The sequence below is a fragment of the Pteronotus mesoamericanus genome, unplaced genomic scaffold (assembly GCF_021234165.1).
Source record: "Pteronotus mesoamericanus isolate MK-2021 breed Mesoamerican mustached bat unplaced genomic scaffold, CSHL_Meso_final scaffold_232, whole genome shotgun sequence".
Classification (NCBI taxonomy): domain Eukaryota; kingdom Metazoa; phylum Chordata; class Mammalia; order Chiroptera; family Mormoopidae; genus Pteronotus; species Pteronotus mesoamericanus.
This window is the reverse complement of record NW_026555311.1, coordinates 25,018,579-25,042,694: the sequence shown is the minus strand read 5'-3', so window position 1 is coordinate 25,042,694 and position 24,116 is coordinate 25,018,579. Positions and strand designations below refer to the sequence as shown.

The 24,116-nt window shown below is 42.0% G+C and overlaps 1 protein-coding gene across 1 annotated transcript in view; it reads left to right on the top strand.

The window, feature by feature from the left end:
* Positions 1-23,182, top strand: part of AFF1 (ALF transcription elongation factor 1) — a 202,367-nt gene extending 179,185 nt beyond the window's left edge. The window contains exons 12-21 of the mRNA XM_054591768.1: positions 2,266-3,204; positions 12,300-12,403; positions 13,215-13,488; positions 14,401-14,492; positions 14,702-14,759; positions 18,405-18,541; positions 19,118-19,189; positions 19,629-19,766; positions 21,739-21,944; positions 22,949-23,182. Of these exons, the coding sequence (XP_054447743.1) occupies positions 2,266-3,204; positions 12,300-12,403; positions 13,215-13,488; positions 14,401-14,492; positions 14,702-14,759; positions 18,405-18,541; positions 19,118-19,189; positions 19,629-19,766; positions 21,739-21,944; positions 22,949-23,070 (2,142 nt within the window). The 3' untranslated portion in view covers positions 23,071-23,182. The remainder of the gene's footprint in view (positions 1-2,265; positions 3,205-12,299; positions 12,404-13,214; positions 13,489-14,400; positions 14,493-14,701; positions 14,760-18,404; positions 18,542-19,117; positions 19,190-19,628; positions 19,767-21,738; positions 21,945-22,948) is intronic.
* Positions 23,183-24,116: the final 934 nt, after the last annotated feature.

Here is a 24,116-nt window from a genome sequence, read left to right as displayed (position 1 = left end):
CTATCTGTCCTTGAAGGAATTCTGTCCATTTTACATCCTTATAGTAGGTATACGGAAAGGGTTGCTCCTGCCCCTTCCCCTCCATCTAGACACACCAGCTCAATTTTACACTGCAATTGGGCCATACGCCTGCCTTCTGGACATTTTTAGGGTTGCAATGGAAGAAAATATGCTTTATTTCTGTAACCAGGACGTTCCTTTGGGGACTACTAAATGTATCTTATACTGTCCTGTTTTGGGAGAGAAAAAGCAGATGATATCTATACCAGAATTGACTTTTCTTTTTGGTTCACACATAAATACTTCTCCTATAGAGCATGTCAGTAACTGGAGTACAGTTGTAAACATAGCCCTGGTGAGAGATATCCGTACTTTTCCTAAGAAAGGGTTTGAAGGGTGTGGTTCCTGATGTGATTGGCAAGTGATATCTCCCAGTGCCTTGCCCCAGTTAACCACTAGTATTACCACACCCCTAAGACTTTGCATGAAACAATGTTTGACAAGTAGGTATTGTGTGCTAATCTTTTCTCCACCCTTAACAGTCATCCTGTCTTGTTAGAATATTGAATACAGTTTTAGATTACACATGACAAAATTCCTGGCGCGTAAGAGTAGTTTCTTTCTTCCCTTCCTCCCTGCTTTGAAAAATCAAATGTGAGCCTGGGTTTAGAGCTGATGCGGGTAAAGGGAACTGTGGAGATGTGTTATTCTAAGCAGCAACATGGGGTGAACAGAAGGAAGCAGTTATGCAGCCATCTTTCTGCTGAAGCATGGTCTTGTCTGGTTCCTTAAAGTTCCTGTTAGCTCTGTCCTGATTCAGTGACACTTACTTCCTTTTTTCTGGCCTGAAAGCCTTTACATTATATTCCTATATCTTGTATGTGTTAAGTTCACATGTTTTTATAGAGTTGAATTATTTGGGATATTTGACTCAGGAAAATTGTTAGCAATCTTCCCTGTAAAATTCTGCCCACCTGCTGGAGTGATCTCCTTATCTATAATTGAATCAGTTAAATCCTGTGCGAGATAGCTTTCAGTTGACTTCCTGGTGCACTATGTATGTGACTTAGTCATTTATACAAACCACCTGTCAGGTCTTAAGAAAAACATGTAACATGAATGATGTGCTGCCCTTTGAAAAAGTATAATCATTGCTTACCCTGTTAGACACCAACATTTTTTATATGTCATATTTATGGGCACAGTGACATACCTAAAGGAATGCTCAAAAAAATACCTCAATATACATTGACATATGTAACACACAGTAGTGGAATTTGGAATGCAAAGGTCTCTGTCGTTCTGTTAATAAATCCTGACACCTAGTTGGAGAGAGATAGTGGGATATATCAACCATCAGTTAGCAACAAAGATTTAAACAACAGTTGAGGTAACATGAGATGCCAGGGACTTCTCTTTATTTGCCAAATCAGTCGCATAGATAATCGGTATAATCTCATTGCTCTGAATTGTGTGCTTTGAAGCCTGCCTGTGTGTCTTAGAAAAATAGGCTGCTTCAGCTCATGCTGCCTGTGACAAAAGACTTAATGTTGATTTTTAAAGAATTCAAATGGGAGTGATGCTCATCTAATGTGACTTCATTTGATTCTTTTTATTAAGGTGTTAAATTTGAAAATCAGTATCTAGATATACTGAAAACCTTTTTATATATAAATGTTTATAACATTTTTAACTAAATAAGAGAAATGGTATCTAGTTTGAAGAAAGTAATTTTTAGTTGAAAAGTATGTAAAGAAAAGGATAAAGCATGAAACCTATAGCTACTGACCGAGACTTAGTTTATTAATTAGTTTTCTTCTGAAAATCCTTGATAAAAGAATTTTTTATTCCCTATTATTTTCTGATAGAACAGTTTGCAAGCCAAAACGTGTCAATTCTGATTATATAATTGTAATTACCATTAAAACAAATATTAATTACCATTAATACTATGATTACCATTAGAACAAAATATTAATGTTGTAAAGATTTCTCAGCAGGTCAGTGGTCTGCATTGGTCAATACTTAATAATCTATTAATAGTATCTACTAAAGCAAAATTCCTGTAGCACAATAAATTGAAAGGTTGGCTTAAGAGTCAATTCTTATAGAATTTGACCTGTAATTTGAGGAGGATAGAGACCTCATCGTAGGTTTGGAATGAGCGTGTCTCCCAGGACAGTGCTGTCAAATTGGGTGAGCAACCAAGGGAAGAATTGGTCACCTTTTGTCAGTTAATACTTATCTCTTTTTCCTTGTTTCTAGCCTGAGCCTCCTACAACAAACAAATGGCAACTAGACAACTGGTTGACCAAAGTCAGCCAGCCAGCAGTGCCACCAGAGGCCCTGGGGAGCACAGAACACCCACCTCAGCACCCAGACGAGAAGGGCAAGGGTGGTGACGGTGGCACCACTAGTCACGAGCACTCGGAATCCAAAGATCCTCCCCCCAAAAGCTCCGGCAGAGCCCCCCGGGTCCCTCCTGAAGGCCCCCACGCCGGCAAGAGGAGCTGCCAGAAGTCCCCTGCCCAACAGGAGCTGCCGCAGAGGCAAACTGTGGGAACCAAACAACCCAAAAACCCCATCAAGGCCTCTGCCCCAGCGGACTCTCGGGCCAGCTTGCAGGTGGAGAGTGAGCCAGGACTTCCCCACGGATCCAAGGACCAGCCTTCCAAGGAAAAGCCCAAGGTGAAGACGAAAGGGAGGCCCCGCGCTGGAGACAGCAGAGAGCCTAAACCGGCTGTGCCAACCCCCAGCGAAAAGAAGAAGCACAGGGGTGGGCCCGCGGCCCCCTTGAAGGCGCTGTTGGGTCCCGAGCCCACGAGTGACAATGTGGAGGAGAGGAGCCCTGAGCATTTGGCTCTCGTTCCCCTGACTCAGAGCCAGGGTCCCACACATGACGGTGCCATTGGTGGCAGGACTAGTGGCTGTCGCCGGGCCGTGGTGGTGCAGGAGGACCGCCGGAAGGACAAACTCCCGGTGCCTTTGAGAGACACCAAGCTGCTCTCCCCACTCAGGGACACTCCTCCCCCACAAAGCTTGATGGTGAAAATAACCCTTGACCTCCTCTCTTGGGTACCCCAGCCACCTGGGAAGGGGAGCCGTCAGAAGAAACCAGAGGACAAACAGCCATCGGCAGGGAAGAAGCTGGATTCTGAGAAGAGAAGCTCAGAGAACTCAAGCAAATTGGCCAAAAAGAGAAAGGTAGGTGGGGGGCTGGCCTTTCCCTGCAGTGCAGCCTGTACCTGCCGGAGGCTTAGGGCTGCGTTTGCTTGGCTCCTGGTTATAGCCCTGAGTTTTCTTAGAAGTGGCTGGAAGTGTTTGGATTCGAGCCAGGCTCTGCCCTTGAGCCCGTTACCCCCTGTTGCAGACTTCGACGCTTCCCACTGTCCCGCCAGGCATCGCCACGTGCCAGATGCTTTCTGCAGTCTTGCTGGTCTGAGAAAAGCTGAGGCAGCCGTTGAAAAGGATATCTCATTTTAGGATAATGTACCATCAGGGAGTCCATTTTTATTTCTTTTGATGACATTGATATTTACCACCTGGCTCATTTGATTTTGCTCTAGAAATTGTAACCTTCCCATGAATTGAAATGTTAATTAGTATTCTGGATTCCTGAAAGCGCTGCCATCCACCGAGTCCTCCTCCTGTAGTGTCACCTTTTTGCTACTGATACTGCGCCAGGGCCACGTACTACCTCATTAATTCGAACACACCAGATTTACAGTCTGTGATCTCCATTATTGACTTCTACTGATAAGCAGAAGATTATTTTAAAAGGTTTTAGAGCTATTGTATTAAACTTACGGTTAGGACACGTTGTTGCCTAGTATAGATGGGAATGGTACGTTGTTAAGTATTAAAAAGTCTGTCATTTTATTTATTACAATTTTTGGAAGTTTCACTTAAAAAAGGAACATAGTAAAAAAGAAAAAAGTATCTCTGCATTACTTAAGACCCTCAGTTACCTGGACATATTACTATTTTGGGTAGTCTCCTTTCTTCTTTTATTCTTGCCATTGAGCTCCTGATAGATTTTTTTGTTGTTGTTGTTTCTTGATGGAAGATTAGTGACTTTTTCCCCCAGCGGCACTCCCAAGCCAACCTGCCCAAGATTCAGAGTGAAAGGCACTAGAAGAGCCAACTCTTTCCTGCTGAGAAGGAGTAAAAATTTGAACACTCTTGTAACTGCAGAAGAAACTTCTTACTCAGTTGTGGAAGTTGAGCTAAGAATAACAAAGGACAAAAAGATCACGAAGGCTGCTGTCATGTCTGTGATGCAGTGATTACTCCACTAGGTTAAAAATACAACATGACTTTAACAAATAGTAAGGGTGACTCTTTTCTCCAGAACCTTGTCAAAGGAGCCCCGAGGGCGTTGCCACCATGACTGCAGCAGGCAAGTCGAGTGGGGTGCGGTCGAGTGCTCAAGGGCAGTGCTGTTCCAGCTAGAAGAGGGCATATTCTCCCTCATGCCAGGAAACTATTAAAATGGTGTTTGTGTGTGAAAGGTGTAAAACTTAATGGAGAAAATTGTGGTGGGCCTGGCTAGGAAAAAGGTACCTGCATTTAATGTTCCTGAAAAGACTTCAAAATTACATTTATTTACCTCCTGCCCTTGAGAAATCTTTTTATCACTTATCTCCGCCCCCCCCTCCCCCCCAGCTACCATGGTGTTGTCTAGTTTCCAACACTAATCTTCTGCAGAAGCTGGGGTGAGAAGTATTAACTTCTAAAATGCTTCCTAACTAGGTGAAAATGTTAGAAATTGGAGGCTTCCCCAGACAGTTCGCAGCCTAACCCATACTCTGCACATCTAGAAGTGCTGCGTGCAGCTCCGGAAAGGGAACGTCAGCTCTGCCTGCTGAGTGTATGAACGAACTGTGCCCTCCGACAGCCCTTCCCAGCCCACCCGTGGCTAATGGCACTGGGGCGGCGCATTTATTTTTCTGTTGGGAGGATGGAGAAATAATGAGCCCCTCATCTCAGTCCAGTGTGTGCTTTCTCTAAAGCTCTGGCAAGCAGATGAGAGCTCTGGCCCTGGGAACGGTCTGCCTCTGCTGTGGCATTGACAGGATCAGGGTCCAAACCAGTGGTTCTAAACCCTGGCTTGTCACTGCGGTCACCTGCGGAGCCTGTAGTACTAATGGAAGGATATTCACCCTCAAACCCCTCACCCCCACTGGTATTTTTAAACTCTTGGTGAATCCTAATGTGTAGGGGTCCAGGAACCCCTGCAGCAGAGCATTACTACAGGGCCAACATCACACAAAGCTAGTTCTTTGGGTAGAGAAATGCTTCCAGTGCTGCATTTAGTTGTGATCATCTAGGCAACCAGGAGTTGCTTTAAGTATTGGGTTGGCCAAAATGTTCATTTGGGGGTTTTTTTGTTTGTTTGTTTTTTTCCATACAATGACTCTAGAAGTGCTCTAGAATTGTTTCATTTGAAACAATTTTGTTAGATTGTATCTTGACAGTAGTCAGATCAGCACCGATTTTAAAAATACTTACCAAAATTGGTGAATTTCTGTGTAGCCATTTTAATTGAAGGTGAAGAAAATTGGAACATTTTCAGCATATTATGCTTTATTATTTCAAGAAAGGTAAAAACACAGCTGAAATGCAAAAAAAGATTTGTGCAGTATATGGAGGAGGTACTGAGACTGATCAAATGTGTCAAAAGTGGTTTTTGAAGTTTCATGCTGAGATTTCTCACTGGGTGATGCTCCGCAGTTGGGTAGACCAGTTGGAGTTGATAGTGATCAAATCAAGACATTAATTAAGAACAGTCAACATTATACCACATGGGAGATAGCCGACATACTCACAATATCCAAATTAATAAAGTTACTGGTGACAATGAAAAATGTCTCTTACTTTACAGGAAAAAACTAAGTGGATTTTTGGCTAACCCAGTATGTCATTAGTTAAAAACATTACTTAGAAGATTTCAGATAAATATAAAAACCAGCTCACTGTATATTTATTTTATGATCAGAGGATCATGTGTCAGTTGGTTTTATGTCCTGCTGGGTTCCAGATGTGATTGGTATTGAACATTATTAACATCAGATCCTTCCCTGTGAGGGGCGGGCTCCCCCTTCCCGTCTGGACCTTGGATCCTCTGGCCAGGGCCTCGGCTGCTCCCGCGGGCAGCCCCGCACGTGGACCTGGGAGCTGTGGCAGAGGCAGGGCTGCCCTCTTTTTAAGTTTGCGCACTTTCCCCGATTTAGGTTGCAGGGACTTGTCCATGTTCTTTATTTTAAGTGCGATCGCTAAAAAAGCCCTCTGAGGATATAGTGAGAGTAGCTGAACAATGTGCCTGATCTTTCACATTAGTGGAATTCAGCGTTTTTCTTTAAAGGCCTGTTTAATTAGGATCTGTTCCTCTCCTGGCACAACAGTTAGCAAACATTTTCAGATGTTAAACAGATCCTTGAAGCCATTTTAGATTTAAAAGTGTGAGAAGATCATAAAAAGTTCAAGATGGTTACAGTTGTGATGAAGCCATCAGATGTGGCACCTATGGAAATGTATATAAATACACAGCCCTGGCTGGGTAGCTCAGTTGGTTGCAGCATCGTCCCAGTATGCCAAAGTTGTGGGTTCAATTCCTGGTCAGGGCACATAACAAGAATCAACTAATGAATGAATTAAATAAGTGGAACCGAAAAAAATGGTGTCTGTCTGTCTCTCTCTTTCCCCCTCTTTCTCCCTCCCTCCCTTTCTGTCTCTCTAAAATCGATCAATAAATAAAAAAAGTTTTTAAAGAAATATGCACATACACACATGTATATGTATATATAATTTAACTACTTTAAAGGAGTGGGTAGGGAACAATTCATGAGGAAAAAATAGAGAAAATTGTGAGAGTTAATAGGTATGAACACACATAGTGCTGTTAACATAAACTACTGAAGTTCATCATCCTGATTACAGTTTAGAATTTAAAATATAACTTAGTTTTTTCTTTTAAATAGTTTTTATACCAAGCTTATGTTTTCCAGATTTGGAAGAAAAATTGAAGTTGAGAAGCACAATATAATTACAGTCAGGCGAGGGCAATTGAGAGTATTCTAAAAATGCATGTGTTATGCATAGAACTCCACGTGTGAACAAAGCATTGTTCTGGGCACATTTTTACCTAATATCTCATTTAATGCAATCATTTTATAAATTGCCTTTCAAAAAAAAAAGCTACAGTCTTAATAGTCATTTCAATATACAACAGGATAGGAGGTACATTCATTGAAGTGTTTTCCTTTTTCTAAATAATTGCTTTACTGACCAAGAAGTTTTGATATTATTGGGAACAAATTTCAGTGCCATCATTTGTGTGTGTTTCGAGGCATGGGAGGGGAAGTTATGGGATGTGGTAGCAAAATGTGTATTTTTATTGCTTGAGAATGTTGTTGGCTCAGTCCTTCGCTTCTATCCAAGATCTGACTGTCTTTTCTTGGGTTATTTCCCCAGGTGACATTCTCAGTTATTATCTTTCAAAATCAAGGGTTTGAAAAGTCAGTCATTATAATTTCCTGAAGCTACTTCAATCTAATTTCTTCATGTTTGTTAGTTACTCTAAGAACGTTGTAACCATATTCATGTTAAGACTGTTTTAAGCCATGCCTGTGTATTCTTTCACCTTAAAGATAAGGAGAGGTGGCTTAATTTTCCTTTTCTCTAGAACTTATCCCAGTGACTATATCCTGTCTTCCCGGCGAGTCACGTCCTCTTTCCTGGTGCCGACTTGCACTAGGCATCTACTGTGCCATCTTCTTATTGAACCTCCTGCAGAGGCACATCCCAGACAAATACCGGAATGTCCCCACAGGCTGCTTCTCCGCTTCCTTTGCTTTCTTGCTACCCAGCTTATTTGCTTCTCTGTGGGAGAAAATGGCATCTTAGAATTTAAGTACTTAGACCTTATAGGTCGCTTGTTCAGTCTCTACCTTACATGGGTGAGATCTACAGAGGTTCAGACATCACTTGGCTGCGTCATAAAAGGAGATTTGGAGCTCAGGTATGCTAACTCCTGCCAGGTCCTTTCTTTCACAAGTGTCTAATGGGGGAGGGGCCATAGAGAGAGTCGAAAGGTCATAGTTGAAGATCATTGTACGGAGTCTGCCAGTTACAGTATCATCCCTGGCTCAGTCTCTGTATTGCCCACACGCCTGCCACTGTAGCACCCCTCCCCCTGCCCACTCCCACACGCCGCCTCCGCTTCACTTTCTCTTTCAGATGCCCCTCATCTCTCCCGATCTCAGCCAAGTTTACAGTACTCTATCTTAATGCCCATTAGAAATGCTACAGCCCAAAACGAGCGTCAGTTCTGAAAAAGTCACCTTCATTTCCCTGCCATGTACATGTAGTACTTAGATGGTGAGCCAGGGGCTGGGCATGCAGCAGGCTGCCCTGCTGCGTTCTCTCCCAGAAACCACCTTGTCCTAGTGCAGTCCCAGCGCTTCCTTTTATGGGCTTTATTCTTGCCCTTTGCTCTACTCTGTGGGTGGAGCACTTTTGGCAGATAATCTGGCTGCCTGACCGAACAGGTTAAGAAAAGCAAACAAGTCCGTGAGGACCAGGTCATCAGCCCGCAGCCTCCTCCTGTTGTCGCCACTGAGACGCTACCCTTCTGAGAAAAGGGACCTTCCAACTCCCAGACTTCAGACAAGGTTCCCTGAAGTGGAGCTTCACCTGGGATAAGCTACAGGGCAGAGGAGACTTCTCTGTCTTCTTTAAGAGAAGAGTGCAAAGCTCTCATCTCATTTCCAAATGGCTCCTTGATCTAGAAAAATCTCAGACTCCTTGCCCCCTGTTTTCCAGTCTTGAAATTCAGGTCTGCATTTCCTGCCACCCAGTTTTGCAAGGCTCTCTCTTCCTAAATCCGTCCAGGGACCTCGGCTGTGCCTTCAGCTGCTGAACTTCATTTCCGTGCCAGTTAACAAATACTTACCAAGTGCCTACTCTGGGGAAGCCACTGCAACTGTTCCAGACAGAAGGCGACCGGGTTCCAAGTGCACAGTGTACAAAAACACTAACCTCTAGCCCATAGGCGTGAACTCAGTCAAGCGAGCAAAGCAAACAGAAGGGGATTTTTGCTTTATTTGGTTTAATGGCTTACTTTCTACCAGTTTACTAAATATTATCCGCTTCTAAGTTGCTACATGTCAATATAAAGCACATTATTCCAGTAAGTGCCAACAGTTTTAATGCTAGCCTTGAAATCAGTATTTACTGATTTCTTGTTTTTTGGCTGCTCTTTTGAGTCACTCACTGATTGGCACAAGCCAGGGCTGTAACAACCAGTTTGTGACAAATGACTCACTATGAATCTTATTTTCATATGTGGTTTAGATGGTCTGCCACTTTGATTTATAGTCATAATTAGCAAGTCCTAAGCAGCATGAAAATACACAAACAAGCTAACGCTCATTCCGCCTCTAGGGTCTGGTATTTTCTTAAGGAAATAACCTTGTGGACGGTTTATGCTTAGTTTTGCCTTAGGGACTTACGTATCATTAACTGCCCAGGGATACCTTCCATTGCAAAAAGGATGTATTACTAACTGCCTCATGTGCAATGTCTGTCTGGGTATTTTAGCAAATCCTGGGGCTTTTCCCAAGGATAAGTTTTCCATCTCCTAACACTGCTTGCTGGGCCAGTTTTGCAGCCTTCAGTGTAAAACTCAGGAGAATTCGCTAGATTCACTGGCGGCAGAGCCCCTGGGACATTGTAGGTGAAGTGATGGGGGAGGTGCCCGCCGTCGTAGGATCCTCTCTTGACCCAATCATTCCCAATTTACGCTTTTTTCTCTGCCGACACTGGCCGGCTCCCACAGGTCAGCATGAGGCATTGCCGGGGGAGGCCTGTGTGCTGTGCCGGGCCCCGGCAGGCTCGCGTCTCTGCTTGGGGCTTCAGGACTCTGCTCCCGGCCCAGGCTGAAGGCCCCCGGGGAAACAGCTGGTGGCGGTTTCTGTTGTGTTTCAGTTCGGCCTTTAGGTTGTGCTTATTTATGTCACATCTTACATCCTTATTAGGCCCCTCAAGGTACTTCTTCTCCAGTCTTCTGTAATGAATGGTTATACTTTTGAGGAACGGATTGGTTTTTATCTTACCTCACCTGTACATCTTACAGTTCCTTCTTTACGTTGGCTGACTGGAAGTTCAGGGCCCAGTTTGCAGATTACCTTTAGAAGAATATGGAGAGCAGCACTGTGCATGAGAAATAAAATAGGAGCCACATATGTAATTTAAAATTTTCCAGCAACCATGTTAAAATATGTAAAAGATATAAAAAGAAAACCAGTTAAATTATTTTAATAATTTTATCTCATATCTAAAATGTTACCGCTTTAATGTTATTCAAGTAACAATTACATTTCCCTTTTCTGTGCTAAGTCTTTGAAGTCACTTGTCACGTGGAACTAGCCGTGTCCAAGCACCGCCTCCCTTTGCAAGTGTGTCGAATGGTGTGGGCAGGGCATTGCGGAGTTGGTGGCCTCTACAGGCACAAGCCTTCCCTTCTTAATGTTCTCACTTGTGCCCACACCAAGAGATTAAAACCAAGTATCTTTATAAGCCACCTGAAATGACCCATTTTGAGACAAGAAATAAGATGTTTTTCCCGAGAAGCTGACGAAGAGCTGAACGGAAGCGCACACTCCGGCACTTCTGGAGTGCAGAACGCGAGGAGGAGGGAGGGCATGGTGTCTCTGTTTCTGTTTCTTTTGAGCAGGGCCAGGCTGCTGTTAGTATTTGCATAGAGCTTAAGCCTACGCAGTTTAATTTAGTCATTTTTCTTGGAGACATTCAGGGAACAAAAGAGAGACAGTGGTAAAAACTGGGGCCTCCTACAAGCAGTTAATTTGGAGACTTTTTTTCCTTTGAGGCTTTAAGGGAGGACTGCGGGTTTTTAAGGGATTGTCCTAGATTGACTGGTGGTGACCCAGATTTCTATCTTGGTGAACTGACAGTTGGAGAAGTTTAATTTTAAAAGTGCATCAGAATTAATTGAAGGACTCCCACCAATCCCTTCATTGTCACATGGTAGAGAGGTAGTGGCTCCATCCCATGGGATGTTGCCTGAGCCCAGACCAGTGGCAAGGAGGTCGCCGTGCAGACGTTGGGTTGACATGATGAACTTTTCGTAGACTTAATGTGCATGTTGACAGGTGAGCACAAGAACATGAAAGACTTTTACTGTGAAGAATTCTTTGTTCTCTTAATGATTTTGTGTATGTATCTTACACTTCGGTTGGCATAAAAGGGATGTTTTGAGGCACTTTACTCCTGTAAAATCAAATATCCCATTTCCCTAAAATCATATTTACACTTCTTCGTTTTCTATCAAATTTCTTGAAAAATAAAAATATGAGTATATTTTTGTAGAGAAAAATATATAAGACAATACTTTTTAAAAGATGGTATCCTTGGAAGAGAAAGATCACGGGAATCCCAAAGCAACCATTCTTATTTTTTGTGTCTTTCTGGACCTCTCTCTAAAATATCTATACAGACGATTTTGTAGCCCGTTTCATTTTTAACATATACTTGTTTTTTCTTTAGAAGAAAAGCTGAGCACCCTGACTGGTGTGGCTCAGTGGGTTGGGCGTCATCCTGCAGGCCAAAGCGTTGCTGGTTCATTTCCCAGTTGGGGCACATGCCTGGGTTGCTGGCCCGGTCCCCAGTTGGGGGCGTGCAAGAGGCAACCAATTAATGTTTCTTTCACATGTCAGTGCTTCTCTGTCTCTTTCTCCCTCCCTTCCCCTCTCTCTAAAAATAATAAATAAAATCAGAAGGAAGGGAGGGAGGAAAGGAAAGAAAAGAAAAGAAAGAAAGGCTGAGCTTTAAGTACTTTACATGACTAATAAATTAGTGAATACAAATAAATGGATGGTTGTTTTGAAAGGAGCACGGGAACTTTAATCATAAAATCATCTGTTGTTACTCAATGTGAATGTGCATGTTTTATTGATTCCTTTATATTTCAAAAAACACATGATGTGTTGAAGCCTACTACTTACTTATTCTTCTTGTTGTCAGCTATTATTTAGACATCCTTACTTTCCTGGATATGAAGAATAGTCCTTCCTCATGCAAAACCTGGTCTCCACACAGACCCCAGCAAATCTAGATTGCCTGTCTCCTTCACACAGTGCAGGGACTTAGGGGGTTAGTGTGTGTGTACAGATAGATATCTCCAAAGTCTAATTCTTATTGCATTTGCTGTATATTGTTTTTCTATTTTGCCTATACACTTATATTTGTAACAATTCTACTTGGTTATACTACAATTATAGGGTGAAGCAGAAAGAGACCATGAGAGCAAGAAAGTCAGACTGGAGAAAGAGACTAAATCACAGTCATCTTCTTCGTCCTCCCACAGAGAATCTTCTAAAACAAAGTGAGTATAGAGATTGGGAACAGCGTAGAAAGGTGATCGGGTCTTCTTGGGACTTGATGTGGCAAAATGTTTTCTGCAATAGAATGAGTGGATTAATAAACTCGATCTGGCTCATTTTGATGATGTGTTAATTTTTTCATTTTGCTTTCATCCGTGAGGACCTTAGAGAGAGTAACAGATCATTTGGCAACAAACTTGGATTTATGAAAAGTGTTCTAACAGTAGAAAATTTCATAAAAACTTGGAATTAATTTCTTTCTAAAGGAATTTTTTACATAAAAATAAGAAAGGTGCCATTATTATCCCTCCTTTGCAGAATTGGAAACCAGGGCACAGAGAGAGGAAACAACTTGCCTAAAGTCACAAAAAGTAACTCTTATTCTCTCTGATTTGTTCAAGAAATTGCTTCATAAAATGATGTGGCAAACACAAGTGCATAGTGTCACCAGGTAGGAGGGTTCTGAGAAATAGAGAGGGAGAGAGGGAGAGAGGGAGGAGTCCGGTGTAAAGGTGCCTGCTTGTCAGAGAAGGGGCGTGGCTGTGCAGACTGACTCCGGTAAGAAAAGTTAGGGCCACTGGCAGGCTCAGCGAGCTTAGAGACGGATCACAGAACTTCATCTAGTATTCATCGACTGGACTGGTTTTTTCGAAGGCATCAAAAAGTCCCTGGAATTTGGCCTTTCTACAGAAATGGATTTCACACTTTCTGATATTTTAGACTTTGTCAACCATTGTGTCCTTTTAACTAAACAACTAAGTTACAAGGCTCATGTTCTACATTAACTTAGTTTTGTACGATGTTTCATTCCAGAACACCCAGGCCCTCATCTGAGCCCTCAAAGAAGGAAGTGCTTCCCCCCACACTTGTGTCATCCTCCTCCTCCTCCTCTTCCTCCTCCTCCTCCTCCTCCTCCTCCCAGAAGCCAGCTAAGCCTGCACAAAAGAGGCCAAGGCGGGACGCACACCCCTGTGGCCAGGACCCTCCCAAAAGTGCCAGTAGTGCTAAGGGCACCCATAAGGACTCTCCTGTCCCCAGGCGCAGAAAAGCAGAGGGGAAGGGCTCTGGAAGCTCTATGGAACACAAAGTAAGTAGGGGAAAACACCAATTGCATGAAATGGGATATATTGATACATCGTTAAATTCCCAAGTTGGGTAAGTTCCTAATGAGGGTGCTTCAGGACTATTCAGCACTTTTATTAATGCAATAGTGAGTTGTTTGTGTTTAAAGTTTTACTCTTTAGAGGGAGAGTAAAAGATTGTTAATAGTATATGAACATTTAGGTGTCGGTTTATTCTCAAAGTGATTCAGAAGTGAAACATCAACCCTGGCCAGGTGGCTCACTTGCTTGGAGCATCATCCCGATATGCAAAGGTCGTGGGTTTGATCCCTGCTCCCTACACATACAAGAAGTAACCAATGAATGCATCAATAAATGGAACAACAAAGCAGCCTTTTCTCTCTCTTTCTCTCTCCCCCTCTTCTCTCTCTCTAAAATCAATTTTTAAAAATTTTTTGAAAAGAAATGAAATAATCAGAGTAGATGTTTTGTGTTAATTTTCTATCAGGTGTTTTGTAGTAAAAAGTGGTTACCCTGGCTAGTTCTTGGTTTGAATATTTGATCTCAGATACTTCCATTTTTTATGGTAACGGGGAAAAATTATCATTTTTCTCAAATACAAGTTCTTCCTATTAACGAGGGTGTATATGTATTTGGTGTGCCTGTGTATTGACTAAAAGAAAATGTTACATTTGGTTTTGTTTATTGTATGTTCTCATGGACAGTTTTGTCTTATATCTTTTTGAGACCCCAGTACAATCAGAACCTATGGTTTCAGTTAAATCTAGCTGGGAACAATGCTTGACCAAAATAAATCATGCAGTGTTTGATTTCCTTTTTTTTTTCCCCCAACTATTTTGGGTTAATTTAAAGGGATGGTTTATGTAGATCAATGATCTTAAATGTTAGAGTGTGATCTTTATAATGATTTTTTAAAGGGATCTTCTGGAGATACTGCAAATCCTTTTCCAGTGCCTTCTTTGCCGAATGGTAACTCTAAACCAGGGAAGCCTCCAGTGAAGTTTGACAAGTAAGATTCAAGATGCTTCTTGTCCCTTTTTGCCCATTTCTGCTTCCACCTTCTTCTCCTCCTCACTTCCTTTCCCCTTCTTTTCTTCCTCCTCCTCCTCTGCCCTCCCCCTCCTCCCATCCTTTTTCACTCTCAGTCTTCCTCGGCCGTCTTGCTCCAGTTTTGTAATTTAGGTGCCAGTGGCCCACCCCTGATCTTTCCTTTTTCAGACAAGCAGATCTTCACATGAAGGAGGCGAAAAAGTTGAAGCAAAAAGCAGAGTTGATGGTCAGTCTTGGTTCTTTATTCCTTTGGTAGAATGTTTTCTGACAGAACGTTTGTAATCTCATTCTGCTGTATTCCATATCTAAGTACAGTGGGAGGCGGGTGCTGGCGTTGGCCACAATGGAAGCAGGATTGGCAGGATCTTAATGGGTGAGGGATGAGGGATTCTTAGATCATTTTCTTTGACTTCATTAATTGATCATGGGCAAATACACTGAGTACCTAGTCACAAGTTTTATGTCCAAGTGAATGAAAGTTGATGCATCTGGTAGTGTTTTATTTAAAACATGAGTGCTTCCTTGTACCACTGAATCAATTCTTTGGATATGAAAAATGAGTCCTACTCTGGGAAGTCGATCTATTTGTGTACACCCTGAAATGTTTTGAAAGACGATGTAGCCTATTTGCATTCCAAAATTATCTTAAAGTCCTTGAGAGACTAACCTGAGGGAACAGTAGACAGGTGCTATTAGAGGGAATTATAAGATGAAGGCGATGATAGCACTGTTGGTAAACATGCTTTAAAAAAAGTGAACTTGCTACCTGCTGTCTGTTGGACTTCCTGGAAGATGGTGGTTTTGTTCTTAAGTGCATGCGTAATTAAATATGCTTTTATATCTCTGCTGCAGTATAATTAGTAATGTTTGTCCTTTGTCATAATTAAACATTTAAACTTAATCTATTCCCTGAATCCAAACCCCGACAAAAAACATATGTTGAATTTTGTCCCACAGGAGAAGAGTGTAGATCGCCATTATTCTTTCACATGCAAACCTAACCGCACGCCCGAGAGGCCCACAGGGAACCGGGTCCGATCCGTCTCTGGTGGCCATTGGGATTGTGGCCCGGTGCTCACAACCCCAATCTGTAGCCTGGCGTGTGTTCTCCGACAGGATAGGCAGGGCTGGGCCGAGACCCTTTGATCGGTACCACGTTTGTTGGGACAAAATGCTGGAAGCTAAAAGGGGGTCAGAGATAAGCCCCTGTCAGTGTGAAGCGGCCCTGTGCCGGGATGACCTGAGTCAGACTAAGAGGAATAAGACCATGCCAAGCAGGGGCATTTTTTCAGTCTTCTTCCTTCTAACATTCCAAGGTTGTTGCCAGCACTGTGTAAGCCTCGTGAGCTTTGAAAGAGAGTAAATAGTTCATACTTTGTCAGCCAGTTTTCTAAAACTTATCTTGACATTGGACACTTTAAGCATGAGATTCCTTCATTATTCAAAAGGAAGTACTCTTCAGGGAACTTTGTTTTTGTTTTGCTCTTAATCTATACATATGCACATCTTTTCCCTCCCTAAGCTAACCGTGTGTCCCAGTGTGCCAGGACAGTCAGAATCTATGCCTGTTGCGTCCCCTCGTAAAGTCTCATTTTGGTCTCAAAATATGGCAGTTTGGACAAAAACTTGAACGGTCAACTTCTTTGTAATATTCTCCTTTAATTGCACATTGTCTCAAAGGTGTACACTTTGCATTCCAAATAGTTAAATACACAGCTGAATATAGAGAGCCGTATTTCATTTTTATGTTATACTCATTGTTGAGAAGAGAAATTAGAACTCTACTGTTTTAACACTGTATCAGGAGACCCATATAGTTTATTGCAGGTATATGTGCATTTTTTTTCTTTTTTCTTTTTTCTTTTTTCTTTTGCTTTTTTCCCATTACCATTTAGTCCCCTTACATGCCCTCCCCCCAGTAATCAGCACACTGTTGTCCGTGTCCATGAGTCCTTTTTCCTTTTCGCTCACTCCCTCCACCCCCCAAAATCCCCCTCCTCTCCAGCTGTCATCCTGTCCTCCATCTGTGAGTCTGTCCCCATTTTCCTTGTCAGTTCAGTTTCTTCATTAGATTCCACATAGGAGTGAAATCATATAGTATTTGTCTTTCTCTGACTGGCTTATTCCACTTAGCAAATGTTCTCCAGGTCCATTCATACTGCCACAAAGGGTAATAAAATTTTCTTCCTTTTCACTGCTGAGTAGTATTCCATTGTGTAAATGTCGCATGGTGGTTTTATCCACTCAACTACTGATGGACATTTCGGCTGCTTCGTATCTTGGCAACTGTAAATAACACTGCAATGAACACAGGGGTGCTTCAGCTTTTTTTTTTTAATTAGCGTTTTGGGCTCCTTCAGGTATATTCCCAGAAGTGGGATTGCCGGGTCGAAAGGCAGACCCATCTTTAATTTTTTGAGGCATATGTGCATTACTGGCCTTAAAAAATACTGAAGGAGGTGGATAGCAACAAATTGCTTTATTGTGGTTTCTTTTACCTAAGGCCAAAATAAATTTTGGAAATTCCATGAAAAACATAATATTGAAAAAATAAATTTGAAGAGTTTTAATTCCCAACAGTGAAGTAAACCAATAAGGCCTTGTACTGCTGATTAATAAAAATCATGTTAGTTAGATTTTTCTTTCTGTCACTATCTTTCTGAGCATACGTTCTCTAGGGGAAAAAAATGTTTTAAAGTTGTTATTTTTAAAAATTGGTATCAGCTGCCCTAAACCATCTTTCTCTGCTGATATGTCACTATCTTTTTATTCTCCACTTCCATCTTTACTGTTTTCATTCTTTCTTTTTTAACATTATCAAACTGAAAGCATTAGCAAAAACTACAAACTTGGAAATGTGTTAATCAGTTGCTCTTATAATGTGTGGCACATATACCATGTGTTAAATAAAAAGAGGTGCTCATCACAGTCTCAACTGAGTTGGCTATATTCCACTAAGTGAGAGAAATATTAAGCGACAAAATGTGTATTCACCAATATCTGATGTCATTTATATTTCTATATTCCCTTTAAGAGACTCTGGGATTGCCCAGACCAGTGTGCCTCAGTTGGTTGGGTGCCATCCTGCAAAGACAAAGGTCGCCTGTTCAATTCCCAGTCAGGGTATATGCCTGGGTTTGGGGATTCAGTCCCTGGTCAGGACGTGCGTGAGAGGCAACCGATTGATGCTCCTCTCCCTCTTTCTCTCCCTTCCTTCCTCTCTCTCTAAAAATAAATAAATAAAATCTTTAAAAAAGATAGACTGGGATTTTTTCCCCTGTTGGCCCCAAAAAATCTTTCAAAGAGATAGACTGGGATTTTGTCTCTGTTGGCTCAGGGGATAACTTTGTATACTTAGCCCTGACTTCCAAAGGAGATGAGAAAATCTGTTGGGCTGTAAGATTCATAAAACAATTATTGTTTAATATAATATCTAAGATTCTCATAAACCATAACATTTTCTATTTATGGAAAGATAAATTTCAACTCATACAAAGAAATTTGTGCCTGCGTTATTCTATATGGACAGAACAATCTATTCCTCAGGAAAATCACATAATGAGTAATTAGTAGCACTAATAACAAGGGGACTATGCACTCATTGCCTTAGTTTGAATATGTACTTTAAGGTTTTGAGAATGTCGTCCTATTACAAAATCGTTTTCTTTTTTAATACTGAATGTGTGTTAAAAGAACATTTTCAGTAGGTCAGAGCCAATAGGATTTGCTAATCATTTTGAGTTGTTTTGTTCTCACACTTCTCTGTAGCCGTAATTAAACTATGACAGTGGAGGGAAGTTACAGTGAAGAATGTGGGAGAAACTAAATAAAAGCCTGTCTTAGGCCTAACAATGATCATGTTCTTCCACAGACGGACAAGGTTGGGAAGGCTTTTAAGTACTTGGAAGCCGCCTTGTCCCTCATTGAGTATGGGATTGCCATGGAATCTGAAAGCCCAGCGTCCAAGTCAGCTTACTCGGTGTACTCTGAAACCGAAGACCTCATTAAGTAAGTGCCAAGTCACTTGCCATCCTCTTAAGTACTTCTCTTTCCTCACCTTTATTGCCATAAGCCATTCGAACCTTAGTATAAAGGCAGCTTAATAAAGGGGGACCTTAAAAATGTCACCGATCCAGGAACTTTTTTTTTGTCCTGAACTAAAATTATATTCTAGATGAATGCTAGAACAGAAAAGCTGGATCCAACTACCTCATTTGCCAAGTGCTCTGTGAAATGCCAAACCTTTCAGGGAGAGGTTGGATTTTCCAGTTTGGCTTTCTTATCAGATGCCCTCTCATCTCAGTTTAAGTTCTTATCTTTGTTATCTGCATTTCAACAAGGGACTCAGTCAGGACGCCAGTCTACTTGGGTTCAAGCAGGTGGTCAGGCCAGAGAAGAGACGTGTCCTCACCTAGTTTTCTGAATGGTCTGCATTGTTGCTCCAAAGCCTCTGTGTTGCTCTCGTCTTCACATCCTTAGGAAAAAATCAGTATAAAGCTGAGACAAACATTGTAAGACGTCTTGGTGTCAGGGATTTTCCAAATGCTTTTGTTTGACCTGATCTATTTTTTTGTTTTCCTATAGAATCATAATGTCACTAAAATCCTTCACAGACCCCACAGCATCAACTCAAGAGAAAATATTTGCTGTTTTATGGTAAGTACTTCTTTCTTTGTCTAAAAAGCGTCTCATTTGCTTTTGTATTTTTTGATGTTACAAAAAGATTTTGAAATTTGTTCGCTTAGCATGAAAATAAAAAAAAATTGAAAAGTGAAAAAAATTGAAATGTGAAAGGTGATCAATGAAAGATTACGGTCAGGATTAATCCCATTGATAGTTAATTATTATGAAATGGCACCTACTGCCATTTTACTGATGACTCAGTAAGTGCTTTGGTTTAGTCACTTGAATTATATCTTTGTATAATTGTATTTTCCTGCCAATATTTAGTTCTGATGACAGTGAACAGTGCAGTAAGATTCTTAAGATACTCTTCTTCATGTGGATGAAGAAACCCATGTGTTCATTAGGTTGTAAAAGATCAGATGGCTGTCTTTCTGTGGTAGTGACACTCAGCTTCTGTTTATGTTCATAGCATGCGTTGCCAGTCCATTTTGAACATGGCGATGTTTCGTTGTAAAAAAGATAGAGCAATAAAGTATTCTCGTACTCTTAACGAACACTTCCAGAGTTCTTCCAAAGTTACGCAGGCACCTTCTCCATGCATTGCAAGGTAATGATAAGTCTAATTTAAATAATTTGCAATATCGGGTCATTATTTGCATCTTTCTTTTGCAACCATTTGTATGTACACGTGACTTTGGTTTTTCAAAAAATTGTATACATCCATGTGCTGATTTGCTTTCTAACTAAATTACTTGCATGTTTCTACTTTTTGAGGAATTTAAATCAAGGCATTTTCTGATTGGGTAACAAAAAAATAATTGCAAAAAGTATGCAGTCAAGCCCTGACTGGTGTGGCTCAGTGGGTTAGGTGTCATCCTACAAACCAAATGGTTGCTGGTTCAATTCTTAGTCAAGGCACATGCCTGGGCTGTGGGCCAGGTCCCCAGTTGGGGGCCTGCGAGAGGCAACCGATAAATGTTTCTCTTACACATTGATGTTTCTCTCCCTCCCTTCCCCTCTTTATTAAAAAAAAAAAAAAAATCTTAAAACTATACAGTCAAAATGTTAAAATTTTGAGGATCTTTAGATGTGCATACCACCCCAAACCATATAGAGGCAAAGCCAAGAGAACAAGAATCAAAGTCCTTTTTCCCTCTATTCATATCATTCTTGGAGTTTCAGTAAACAAGAGCTTTCCAGAAACACATGCCCTCAACTTTCTCTAGGATCTGTAATAGTGATATTAAGAACAAAAATGATTATCTCTAATTAAGTCTTCCCCCGACTCCTTGAACTAAAATTATTCATCTATGCCATGAGATGTAGAAAAACAGTCCTTGTGCAGGTGAAGATAGGCTTTTCTTTCCTAAAGTATTTGCCTGGTTTGTTTTTTTTTTTTTTTTAATTGGTTATACCCCTTGAAAGTTCCCAGTTGTCATAGTTTTGCTATTTTAAGAATTATCACCTAGAAGATTGCCCTATTTCCAGCATATTTAAAGAAAGAAGTTCCCATGTGGTTTCTCAGGGGGAAAATAAGAAAAAGAAAAAAATCCTGAATGAGAAGTAAGTTCCTGCCTCTGAAAGTTTTCATGACTCTCAGCTCTGAGATATTGTTCTAAGCTGATACATTGTCAGTCCCATTATGTTAGACAACTCCTCTACCAAAAAAAGGGCAGGTTGTAGCCACATCTTTCCATTTTATATTCATTTAAGTTTAAGTGATTTCACTTGTGTTTCTCATTTGACCCACATCAGGGCGCTTGTTAATTTGCATGAGCAGGTATATAGTCAAGAGGGGAGAGGAAAGAGGAGAGGATGAGTCCCCTGATGCTTCCTTGCCTTGCTGGGGCTCCTGGGCCCCTGGTCAGCTGTGCTACAGTCAGCCAGTCATTGATTCAGCAGATATTTATCAAGGGCCTACTCTTAGCACCTACTCTGCTTAAGTGCTAGAAATGCAAAGATAAATAACAAATGGTCCCTACCTTCAAGGTGCTTGTAACCCAGGAAAAGGAATAAACAAAAGTGTGGAATGTGAGAAATGCAGTAGATGAGTAAGTAAATAAATGCAAGGGGGAAAGCTCAGGGGCAGACAGGAAGCCCTGATGTATCCCCAGTGCCTAAAAGAGCGCCAGGTGCAGAGTAGATATTCAGTTCATGTTTACAGAGTGGATGGAAGAATGACTATGTAAGGGATAATGACCGTGTTCACAGGGCGGTATTGTCTTACTAGGAGAGGCTGGAATGGGGGTTGGAAGGGAAGAGACTCCAGGCTTGAGGAGCAGGCGACGGAAACGGCGAGGGCAAGCAGGTTTGCAGTAAGGACTTGCCCGCCACCTTCGCCATCTAGCAGAGGACGCCAGGCTTCCGCCTGTTCGGTGGGGCCCATCTCACTGTGTTTTATGAAATAAATTCCAGAATACTGAAGGCGAAGGGTATCTCTTTGACCTTGTAGAAGTGATTGTCGTTTTGGCAAATACACACTGAAACTTGGTGACTTGGCCTACAGTTTCAGAGGCAGGAAATCTGTAAATTGGGGGCTCAGGTGATTGACCAGTTCTCTCTGCTCTTCCGCCTTCCAGAAGCACAGGCACACCATCCCCTCTCTCCCCAATGCCTTCCTCTGCCAGCTGCGCGGGATCCCAGTCGAGTGCTGGCAGCGTGGGGAGCGGTGGGATGCCTGCCGCCATCCAACACATAACATCTTCCTACATCACCATTACTTCCCACATCCTTACCGCCTTTGATCTTTGGGAACAGGCTGAGGTCCTTACCAGGAAGAATAAAGGTAAATGGCCGTGTGGTGGGAATTCCTGGGGCGTGGGGATTGGGAGGGAGTAGTTGTAGTTTGCGTTTAGTTTTTTGAAGGACAAGAAATGTGTACCTATTGACTTTTCGCACATTTTCTCCATTCCACCGCATAGCCTAGTTGCAGTTCTTTCTTGAGCTCTGTGGCGTGGAGCTGGGTTTCTGTAGCCAGATCTTAGCAAGCTGGAGTGAGGTGTGGCTTCAGCACCTTGCCGCTGCAGAAGCTCCGGCACCGTCACTTCAGCCTGAACTGAAATGGTAGCAGAGGGCGAGGCAGATGCCGAAGGAAGGTCGCTGGCTGTCTGCAGGCACAGCAGGGTTGAGATGTGCAGTGGCATAACCTAAACACTGAGTTTAATGTTTGTTTTCAGTATGTGTTGAGGAAGATGGTTAGCGACAGTACAGGTGCGGCCTAAGTGAACGTTCTTGAAACTCATGTGAGACGAAGGCCCTGGGAGAAATCCAGAGTTGAGGAGGCTGTGGAGCTGCTGTTTGAGGAACTGCCTGGTGTCCGTGCCAGTGACCACTAAGCAAGTGCTTTAGACGCAAATGCCAGAGTCATGCCACGACATATTCTTTCCTGGCTGTGGCCAGTTAATTTCCTCACAGCCTCTAAGAACTTAATTTCTTAGCAAACTGATGATGATTTTTAAACGTGTTGAGTTGTTGTGGGTTTTTTTTTTCCTGCATCCATTGATCCGAAAGTATAAATTGGGTGTTCTTCAGTGCCAGCCACTGTGCTGGGCATTATGGATTCAACCCTAAAATAAAACTCAGTTCCTACCCTGCTGGGCTGGTGGAGGTTTATGGGGAATGAGCAGGCCATTACGGTAGACTGGGAGTTTTTGCTGTGATAGATGACGTACAGACTACTTTGGGGGTTGTTTCTGGAACCAACAACAACAAAAAATGACGTTTTGTTGCCTTTTTTATTTTCATGTGTGCAAGAGTGTTTATGTGGTTTTGGTTTTGCTTTGTTTGCAGAGTTTTTTGCTCAGCTCAGCACAAGCGTGTGCACCTTGGCCCTCAACAGCAGTTTGGTGGATCTGGTGCACTACACAAGACAGGGTTTTCAGTGGCTCAAACAAGGAACCAAAACACCTTAACGGAGGCCCGAGCCGATTTGATGCCTTGGGCACTATTTTGCACATTGGAAGCTTCAAAAACAGTCCAGACATTTGTCTCATCAGGACACCAAAATTTGAGAAGCACCATGAGATGGCCAGGACATCTGTCCACTTAAACTCTCAAGAATTATGTGGTTGTTGGTTGGGCACGATGGTTATGCAGATGTAGAAATGAGGAGGCTGGCTTCAGAGATGATCTTTGCCTTTCGAAAAGAGGACAGAAGTGCAATGTAGCCTGAGAGGGGTATATGAATGGTCTAGAAACATTTCCATTTTTTTTTTAACCAGCAGGATGCAAATTGAAAATGAAGTGAGGAGAAGTAATTTCAACTCTGAAAGCAAACTCATGTCATCTCAGTAGCCACACTAGTCCATTCGCAGAAGGAAGTATTTTTAACAATGAATTTTGGTGGTATAGGGTTCTGTGGATGATTTTTTTTCTTTTAACCTTTTTGGGAAAATATTTGTTCGGTCAATTCTAACAGCCATCTATAAAACATAAATTGTGAAGGACTTTTCTGTACCCCACTTTCTGCCAGTGAGCAGTTGCTTTGATAATACCAAGTACTGTCATCACTTAGAGAAATCGAAGGCAACCCTCCCACTGCCTAGAGTACTGCACGCTCGCCCCGGCCCTGATTTCTTCATTACTGTGTTGAAAGTCAGCCAGAGTTGGAGCAGTGGAAGGAGGAGCCACAGCACACACGGGGGCCATCGCAGGACGAGCTGCTCTCATTCCCACCCCCGGCTTCAGCAAAAAGCAGTCTCAAATGACTAGGTTCTGAATTTTCTACTTGGGGAAGAAGGGAGCCAACATTTATACATAAACAGTTGGCTAAAGGGCTTTTTAATTTTTGTGGAAGGAGAGCTGGAATTTGAGGTGCTGATCTGTGGTCTACAGTTATGTGGTAACTCACATTGTCTTACCAACTCAGTTTTGTCAGCGAACAAAGACAAATGAAATCTACTTAGAGAGGCTATATTTTTCTGCTACGAATTATTTTATATTTATAGCAAAACTAGAC